The sequence below is a fragment of the Lucilia sericata genome, unplaced genomic scaffold, assembly GCF_015586225.1.
Source record: "Lucilia sericata isolate MDLA Ls3-8-SP2 unplaced genomic scaffold, ASM1558622v1 Contig000116F_arrow, whole genome shotgun sequence".
NCBI classification, from domain to species: Eukaryota; Metazoa; Arthropoda; class Insecta; order Diptera; family Calliphoridae; genus Lucilia; species Lucilia sericata.
In genome coordinates, this window is record NW_023994148.1 from 174709 (window position 1) to 185000 (window position 10292).

The 10292-nt window shown below is 34.1% G+C and overlaps 1 protein-coding gene across 1 annotated transcript in view; it reads right to left on the bottom strand.

Moving 5' to 3' along the window:
- Positions 1 to 2990: 2990 nt before the first annotated feature.
- LOC119600522 (mucin-5AC-like) overlaps positions 2991 to 10292 on the bottom strand; it is a 9634-nt gene continuing 2332 nt past the window's right edge. Inside the window, exons 2-6 of the mRNA XM_037950784.1 lie at positions 10071 to 10292; positions 6522 to 9998; positions 6275 to 6454; positions 6083 to 6207; positions 2991 to 3944 (exon numbers count right to left, since the gene is read on the bottom strand). The exon at positions 10071 to 10292 is cut by the window's right edge and continues 18 nt beyond it. Of these exons, the coding sequence (XP_037806712.1) occupies positions 3755 to 3944; positions 6083 to 6207; positions 6275 to 6454; positions 6522 to 9998; positions 10071 to 10280 (4182 nt within the window). The 5' untranslated portion in view covers positions 10281 to 10292 and the 3' untranslated portion in view covers positions 2991 to 3754. The remainder of the gene's footprint in view (positions 3945 to 6082; positions 6208 to 6274; positions 6455 to 6521; positions 9999 to 10070) is intronic.

Consider the following 10292-nt stretch of genomic DNA (forward strand, 5'->3'; position numbering starts at 1 on the left):
TATCACTTGTTATGTCCTCGTTTCATTTCGGATATTACGATAAAAATAAACTAAACTACATACATATGTACATAGTTCAGTTCTAGTTCAGTTCAAGTTCAAGTTCAGTTCTAGTTCAGTTCTAGTTCAGTTCTAGTTCAGTTCTAGTTCAGTTCTAGTTCAGTTCTAGTTCAGTTCTAGTTCAGTTCTAGTTCAGTTCTAGTTCAGTTCTAGTTCAGTTCTAGTTCAGTTCTAGTTCAGTTCTAGTTCAGTTCTAGTTCAGTTCTAGTTCAGTTCTAGTTCAGTTCTAGTTCAGTTCTAGTTCAGTTCTAGTTCAGTTCTAGTTCAGTTCTAGTTCAGTTCTAGTTCAGTTCTAGTTCAGTTCTAGTTCAGTTCTAGTTCAGTTCTAGTTCAGTTCTAGTTCAGTTCTAGTTCAGTTCTAGTTCAGTTCTAGTTCTAGTTCAGTTCTAGTTCAGTTCTAGTTCAGTTCTAGTTCCGTTCTAGTTCAGTTCTAGTTCAGTTCTAGTTCAGTTCTAGTTCAGTTCTAGTTCAGTTCTAGTTCAGTTCTAGTTCAGTTCTAGTTCAGTTCTAGTTCAGTTCTAGTTCAGTTCTAGTTCAGTTTAGTTCAGTTCTGTTCAGTTCTAGTTCAGTTCTAGTTCAGTTCTAGTTCAGTTCTAGTTCAGTTCTAGTTCAGTTCTAGTTCAGTTCTAGTTCAGTTCTAGTTCAGTTCTAGTTCAGTTCTAGTTCAGTTCTAGTTCAGTTCAGTTCTAGTTCAGTTCTAGTTCAGTTCTAGTTCAGTTCTAGTTCAGTTCTAGTTCAGTTCTAGTTCAGTTCTAGTTCAGTTCTAGTTCAGTTCTAGTTCAGTTCTAGTTCAGTTCTAGTTCAGTTCTAGTTCAGTTCTAGTTCAGTTCTAGTTCAGTTCTAGTTCAGTTCTAGTTCAGTTCTAGTTCAGTTCTAGTTCAGTTTTAGTTCAGTTCTAGTTTAGTTCAAGTTCTCTGACATTATAAAATATCTCAAATAATCCAATTCACATCTTAAAAAATTCAAAATTAACCGCTTTTCTACAACAAACTACGGATAATATAAGTTGGCAACTCACCTGCAAAACTTGACAACATATGGCAGCTTTATTATTTTGTTTACTTAGCTTTTTCTTCCTTTCTTGTTGTTGGAATTTTGGCGCAAATTTACAGTAGGATTTTTTTGACACACATACAACTACACTCTTTCACACATTTTAATTTTTCACTGCATATCATCTATTTTTAATACACTTTTCATAAAATATTGCAATAATTGAATAGGAAATTTAATTTTGATTATATTTTTCATAACTTGGACGTGATATTTTGATAAAATATAACACTTTGCAACAATTAAATACCGGCCATACTAATATGAACTTGTTGCTAGATTTTTTCTTATTTTTCAATTATTTTACTGCTTCCAAGAGATTTTCACATTAATTGAATATTTACTAATATTTATTTCACATTTTTATAATATTTAACAAGATATTTTATAAGTTTACTGCACTTTTATTAACACTTGTAACAACTACATGTTGTTCAATTGAAATCATGACGGAAACTAATTAGAATTTAAAGAAAAAGGTTGCCACACCAATATATTTAGAAAGTTGTGTTATATTGAGGGGAAATTGTAATAAATTAATGATATGAAATAAAATTCTGAGGGATTAGATATTAAGAGGGATTTTAATTAATTATGTATTTTAAATATAAAAGATTTTTATTTTAAAAATCCCATAAAAATAACTGAATCAGTAGTAACATAATAGTAAGAATTATTTTGTTGAATGAATGATGAAAGTCTTGTAGCCTCGACCAGGAAGATACCAGAATGGTGTCTTTAATTTATGAATTCATAACTATGTAACAAGTTCCGAATTTTCTATTAAATGATCTGATATAAATCTAGCTATTTTAGAACAAATTTTAAACTTACCACTGATTTGAGCTTGATTTCACATTTTTGCGATGCCAAAGTACGGGTACTAGAAACACAACTATGACCCAGATAACGTGACTGGAGTGCCTTTATTATAGAACTAGTTGTTTTAGAGATATGTTAATTTAAAACTTTTCCATTGGCTATTATAAAATTTCTTATTTAATACTTTATTGAGAAGAAAAATTTATTGATATTTTGTTAAATGTGTGCCAAAAAAGGTAACTGCAAAGAAAAGATGAAAACAACTATTAAAATTATTTTTTTAATGTTTTTAATTAATAAGTTCTAGTACTAATGAAATACGCTGGCTTTAAGTTAAAATTATATAGAAATTTTTGATAGGGAAACATTTTGTTTAAAGCCAGTAAATCTGTTAAGTACTAAAACAAAACTAATAATTGATTTTATTATGTTTTTTATTATTAAATATTAAGTTAATAATTTTTATTAATATGATATATTATTAGCTTTTACTTTTAATAATATAAATAAACCATTCATATAAACATTAATGTTGTTAAAGAGTTATCTTATTAACCCTTATCATTTAATAGTTTATAAGTTTATATTATTTTTAAATAAACTTATTTGGATATATATTAAAACAAAAGATAATAAAATAAATTTTTTATTGTTAATAAGAAAACGCATTTTCCAAAACTTAAAACTAGAAAAATATATTGTGGAAAATATTTTTTGTAATAAATATAAGTAAATTATTAATAATTATATATTTGGAAGAACTTTATTTAAATAATTTTTTAATAATAAACTTATTTTTAAATATCTAAAGATTTAGTCTTACCAAAAATATTAACATTATAAAAAGATTTGAAAAAGTTTTCGAAAAAAATTTTATTTTTCATCCATTTATTTGAAAACAATTTTACAAAATTCATTTGTTTTTATTAATGGTATGACTTTTTTAAATAAATATAATGTTTAATAAAATATATAAAGAAAGAGAGACTAAAAAAACTAATTTAATAATATACATATGGCACAGCTTAATGATAAATATAAACAAGAAAGTTTGTATAATTAAAAAAACACCCAAAAATTAAAGAAAAACAATTACAAAAAAATAAATATAATTCAAAATAATAATAAAAAATAATAACAAACAAAATTTTAATAATAAAAAACAATACAAAAATAAAAATAATTGAAAGCAAAGATAATCCAACATTTGTTGTTTAAACATAAGATTTTATAAAAAATAAAAGAAATTTCTTTAAACAAACAAAAAAGAAAATTAAAAGCCTGATTCAGAAACAAGTTTGGATAAGAATCCTGTGATTCAGTGTTTTAGACTTGAAACATTTTATATGAAAAATAATAAAATAAAATTAAAAATTAAAAAAAATTTTAATTTAAATAAATTTATAAATTTTAAAACAAAGGCTTCATACTTGTTTCCGATTCAGTATCGTTTTAGTTGGAAATTTTCAAGTTTTGAAATATTTTTTTTTGGCATTTTTCATATAAAATGTTTTTCTTGAGTTTCTGTCACAGGCTTTTAAAGATTTGTATTATAAAAACAAATTTTATAAATTTCAAATATTAGCAAAAAATAAAGTTTGTTATATATGAACGATTTTTTTGTTTTCTTAATTTTTTTATATAAATATATGTATAAACACTTATGATATATATGTATGTATATTAATTATGCATTATTAACTTGATTTACTTTCTGTTAAATAGAAATATAATTTTTTTTTCTTGTTAAGGAACACTAATATTTTATATTTTTTTCAATAATTATTATTTTTTATTTAACGTACACAACAAACCCTGTTTAACAATCAGCCGCTGGTTGCCACCAACCACTATTTGAGCCATTTTCCGCATTACCACTAGACGTTGCTATAATAGCGTCTTTATTTAAATGGGTCTCAATGTCGACACGACAAATGGGACAGTGTTTGTTGGTTACCAGCCATTGGTCCACGCAATCGGTATGGAATAAATGCATGCAAGGTAAACGCCTAGCAGTAGGAAGAGAAAATAAGTATTAATTTATTGTTCTCGGAGTCCAAATATGAAAATTATTTCTAAAATTTAAAAACTTCTTAATGAAGCACATTTTTTATAAGGAAATGTAGTAAATCAACCAGGTCAAAAATCGTGCTAATTTTATAGATATTATTAAAAACTCCAATTTTTTTATATATTTGTTCGAAAAATTTAAGATTAAAATCATTCTTATTAAAAATATATTAAAATCCTTCTAGAATATCTGAATTCTCAAGATATATTCTTTTTAATATCCCATAAATACAAAACCACGTTCTAATAACATTAGTGTGGCAACCTCTTTCCTTAAATTCTAATTAGTTTTCTTCGTGATTTCAATCGGTCAACAGGTAGTTGTTACAAGTGTGTTCGTAAAAGTGAATTAAATTAATAAAACATTTAGTTAAAATTGTAAAAAATATGAAATAAATAATATTTATCATTCAATTAATAAATATATTTATCGGGAAATTGTTAAATAAGTGAGAAATAACAAAAAATCGAGCAACAAGTTCATATAAGTATAGCCGGCATTTAATTGTTGCAAAGTGTTATATTTTAGCAAATTATCAAGTTAAAGTTATAAAAAGTAAAATCAAAATTTAATTTCTTATTAAATTAATGCAATATTTAATGAGAGATGTATCAAAAATAAGAAAAAATAGAAAATGATAAAATGTATGAAAGTGTTTGGTTGGTTGTGTATGTGTGGAAAAAATCCTACTGTAAATTTGCGCCCAATTTGCAACAACAAAACCCAAAAGAAGAAAATACAAAACACACAAAATTATAAAGTTGCCATATGGTTTGAAGATTTGTGGGTGAGTGGCCAAATTGTTTTTTCTGTAATTTGTTGTAGAAAATCGATTAATTTTGAATTTTTAAAAATGAACGTTGGATTATATAAGATATTTCCTAATTTAAGATGTTTAGTTGTTTATTCAAATAGAATTTTAAAAGAAATTTGTTTAAGAATTGAAATAGATTTGCAAAAAACCCGGAATCTGAGCTATAACTCATCTAGAACTAAACTAGAACTGAACTAGAACTGAACTAGAACTGAACTAGAACTGAACTAGAACTGAACTAGAACTGAACTAGAACTGAACTAGAACTGAACTAGAACTGAACTAGAACTGAACTAGAACTGAACTAGAACTGAACTAGAATACTGAACTAGAACTGAACTAGAACTGAACTAGATGAACTAGACTGAACTAGAACTGACTAGAACTGAACTAGAACTGAACTAGAACTGAAACTAGAACTGAACTAGAACTGAACTAGAACTGGAACTAGAACTGAACTAGAACTGAACTAGAACTGAACTAGAACTGAACTAGAACTGAACTAGAACTGAACTAGAGACTGAACTAGAACTGAACTAGAACTGAACTAGAACTGGAAACGAGAACTGAACTCGAACTGAACTAGAACTGAACTAGAACTGAACAGGAAACTAGACTGAACTAGAACTGAACTAGAAACTGAAACTAGAACTGAGCTAGAACTGAACTAGAACTGAACTAGAACTGAACTAGAACTGAACTAGAACTGAAACTAGAACTGAACTAGAACTGAACTAGAACTGAACTAGAACTACTAGAACTGAACTAGAACTGAACTAGAACTGAACTAGAACTGAACTAGAACTGAACTAGAACTGAACTAGAACTGAACTAGAACTGAACTAGAACTGAACTAGAACTGAACTAGAACTGAACTAGAACTGAACTAGAACTGAACTAGAACTGAACTAGAACTGAACTAGAACTGAACTAGAACTGAACTAGAACTGAACTAGAACTGAACTAGAACTGAACTAGAACTGAACTAGAACTAAACAAGAACTGAACTAGAACTGAACTAGAACGGAAATAGAACTGAGCTAGAACTGGACTAGAACTGAAATAGAACTGAACTAGAACTAGAACTGAACTAGAACTGAACTAGAACTGAACTAGAACTGAACTAGAACTGAACTAGAACTGAACTAGAACTGAACTAGAACTGAACTAGAACTGAACTAGAACTGAACTAGAACTGAACTAGAACTGAACTAGAACTAAACAAGAACTGAATTAGAACTGAACTGATCACATTAACTTACCTCACATCATTTTCAATTTCGAACAACGATAAACATATGGCACATTTTTCGGCATCCTCATCCGTTTCGCTGGGACGTCTAACGCGACGATATTTATGAGGCAAGGTATTGCGTTCAATAATTTCCTAAAGTAATAAAATCAAAATTTTAGAAAAAATATCAAACACAACAAACAAAAATTGGAAAACATACCAAAGTTGCTCCCCTAGGTGGTCGTATCGAAGAACCAATAACAATGCGTGGTGTAGACAAATCAATTTCCACATGTACTGGCGAATAATGATGAAACATATGATGATGTACCGCCGGCCTACGCAATACCGGACATCGGCGATTTTGTGGCTGAGGTCGTGAATCATAGGGATAATAGGCCTGAAATGTAAAAGAAAAATGAAAGGACTTTTCGAAATTTTGCAAAAATATAACAATGAAAACTAACAGGATCCAAACTTGATACTGGCCCATTGCGACCATGAACACAGGAGCAAACATTGGGCAATTGTTGGAATCTTGTACGAAAACTACTGGTCAAATTCAAGGGATTCGATGACAAATCTATGGGTGTGGGTGTCATATGACGACGATGTATCTCCTGAACATTGTGTTGCCGCAACCATAGATTCTGATGAACCAGATAGGGTGGTGGCGGTGGTCCATGACTACCCGCCGCCGTACGGAATGTATGAGTATGGGTATGTGGTAGTCCATGCGAGTGTGATATGGCATGTGTGTGACCATGATGATTGTGTGTTATAATGTGATTGTCATGGGGACGTGTGGTGGTGTGAGCATGTGAGTGATGGTATATATTGCCATATTGATAGGCATTTGGAGTGGTAGAGCCGGGCGACAGCGATAAATGAGAGGAGGGAGGAGGATTCATTTGCCGGGTACTTTGAGCATCTTGTAGTGTGGGCGGTATATAGAGAGGGTTGGGTGGCGGAGCAACACTCACTAAACCTAGAGAGGGAACTGGTGGCATACTGGCCGTATTGCTATAGTGGGTAGGATTGTGTTCTGTTACAGCATAAGGATTTACTATAAATATGGGTGGTGGCGGTGTGTTGGGAACCATGGGCGTGGGTAGATCAGCGGGAGAGGGAGGAATTTCCGTGAGATATGAACGCCAAACCGAACGTAAACGTGCCAAACCCGCTGTATTAGATGTAGTGCTATGACAATGTGGTGTCATGGGCAGATTGCCTGAAGCGGATGCTTCTGCTGAAGAACTTATGGTGGTATTTGTAGTTGGTTGTCTGGCACTAACAGCCCTGTCGCCTCCAGGCTCGTTGTTTTGTTCTTCGGGCATGAAACAGTCTAAACAAGGATTTCCCCACATACGGGAATTCATTGAATGAAATGGAAGTGGGGGATAACCAGAGGTGGACTGGTGGGCTCTTTGTGGCTCGCTGGGTGGTAAACTAGAAGAGGAAGGTCCCTGGGCAAGAGTGTAGGAGTCATTGTTAAGCGAAAGTACCACCGGAGAGGGAGTCATACGTAAAGGCTCCACCCCATACCAGTCTTCCATTCTATCTTCACCAGTATGTGGTGAATTTACAGAGCCCAGTTGATGTTCACTTGGTGGAGCAACTGGTGTTATAGTCGCATTATGATGACTATGTTGCTGATTATGATTATTGTGATTTGTTACAGACGACGAAGAGGCCGCCTGTTCTATGATAGACGACATTTCCAGAGAAATGGCAGATTCATCATCGGCTGTTAAGTCTATGGAGAGTATGGGTTCACGACTGGAATGCACAAATACTACTTCATCATCTTCGCCATCAGTGGTAGTGGTGGTAGCATCGGATAGCCAATCTAATTGTAGATCGGGAGCAGTTAATACTGCAGGCGGTTTTATATTGGTTTCGCTACATTTTGTCTTATTACTGCCGCCCAGTCTTCCTCTTGAGGTGGAGGGTTGAACATTCACCTCACTGCTACTGCTGCTGGATTGCATCTGCTGCTGATCTTGTGTGTGATCTGACATAACAAAATTTTGGGCCTGATCAGAAGATGTTATGGTTTCCAATCTCCTTCGCCGATGAGGCAAAGGAGGAGGTGGTGGTGGCGGTGGTTGTTGATGACCCGCATATGTGATTACATACGAACCATTTGTATTTATGGTAGTTTGATGATCACGTTGTAATACAGGCGGCATTAAAGTCCCGCTATCATTGTGTACACCGCCCGAGTGATTCGAATTTAAACGTTGAATTTTAGAAGATCTAGTAGGTTCCTCCTCTTCTTCCGTTTCCCGGCTGCGATCTTCAGTGCGTATATAACGTAAATGAAAACGACTTAAAGAGGGAGAGCGCGAACTTGAAGAACTCTCCTCGTTATTATTCGTTTGATTTGTATCTGCATGTTGTTGCGAGCCAGAGGAGGATTTGTGTAAATTCCAAGCCACTGTGGGTTGATCATAACTTTCCTCATCGAAATTTTGCCAATAACGGCCATTGTATTCGGCATCTCTTAAACGCACACGATGAGACGTCGAAGGTTGGTCATCGCTTAGACGTCTAAAGGAATTACTGGAGGTGGTTGATTCCACTAAATCGACCACATAATTGTTACGAGAGTTAGATGATCTAGAGCTGGAAGAACCGGCCGCTGCCTCTGTGCTAACACCACTACCAACATCACTGCCGGCGCCTCCACCACCACTACTACTGCCGGCATGATTGGAAGAAACCTGTGATGAAGATGATGTTGAGGTGGGCGATGATCCCACCACATTTGTAGTAGTGGACTTGTGCTTTTTCATAGCGGCCGCTGATGTGGTAGTGGTGGTATTTGTGGTACGTGTATGAGCAAATTGTACATGTTCAGCTTCTGAAGCCGACGAAACTTCATCATGATTATTTGGTGGTGCTGGCATTACCAGGGAAAAGGGTGAACCTCTACAGGATTCCAGCTCTTCGGTAGGCAAAGTATTCATAGAATTAGAGGTAGTAGAGGCTACCTCGTCTTCATCACGGTGGTGGAGATGTGCAGCATCTTCACTAATTTGTGCAGAATAAGCTGTAGAAGCCACCTCGTCGTAATGTCTGCGGTTGTCCGACCTTTCTCTTTCGGTGATGTTGGTGTTGCTAGCATTTTGTGTATTAAAAATGATATTTGTGCTGGAGGTGGGATGAATTTCTGCAGTCATTGATCTTTCAGTCTGTTGTTGCTGTTGTTGTTCGCTGGCAGTTGTTGAACATGCGCAGGACTCACATGTTCTAGGCGGCGTGGTTGCATTACTAGTCGAAGTGCAATTACATGATTGTGTGGGCTGTTGTTGCATAGGGACCATGTAAAAACTAGGATATTCCTCGGAATTATATTGATATTGATGATGATGCTGGGGATGAGTGTGGTGCACATTTGGATGGGCATGGGGATGATGGCCTTGACTAAATTCCACTGTCATGGGGCTATTAAAAGATCGTTCTGCTAAACGTACTATTGGTGCCGATGGTCTTGCAATTTGTTCTCTTTGATGATGAAGATGGGGATGTTGCTGTTGTTGCTGCTGCTGCGATGGAGGCTGTTGCTGATGCTGCGGTGGCATATGATAATGTGGCCGACATGTTAAAGCCATTTGATGATGATGATGTACATGTCCGCCATACGGACGTTGTGGACGTTGATAGTCACCATTATCGCTTTCATAATCCGCAACAAAGGCCGAAGGCGACGAACTGCAAGCATATTGACGTTGATACGGTTGATGCTGATGATGATGATGGTGGTGATGATGATAATGATGACGTGGATAATAGTGACGACTTAGCTGTTGCGGCTGTTGGGGCTCAGTTGAGGTTGTCACGGTGGCCTGTGAGGTATTAGCATTGGTTGCATCTGTTGTATATTCGGCCCTAAGTGGTACAAAATGTGCTCGACTGGCGGAAACATCTGAACCAACATCCTGTTAAAAATAATAAAAAAAATCAAACATATTAAAGAATTTGCGACTTTATTAAAACTTTTGAAAATTTACTTCTATAACGTAAACAGTTTCATAATTAGCAGCTTCAACTTCTTCATTTAAATGTTGTTGTACCTCAAGTTCAACTTCATTCATTTCATGATGATGTGTATGCTGTTGTTGCTGCAGCTGCTGCTGTTGAAATTGTTCGCTACTGAGATGTGTGTTTGTAGTTGTTGAGGGATTTTGTGACTGATTCACATCATTTTGATTTCTTTCCATTATTTATGATGC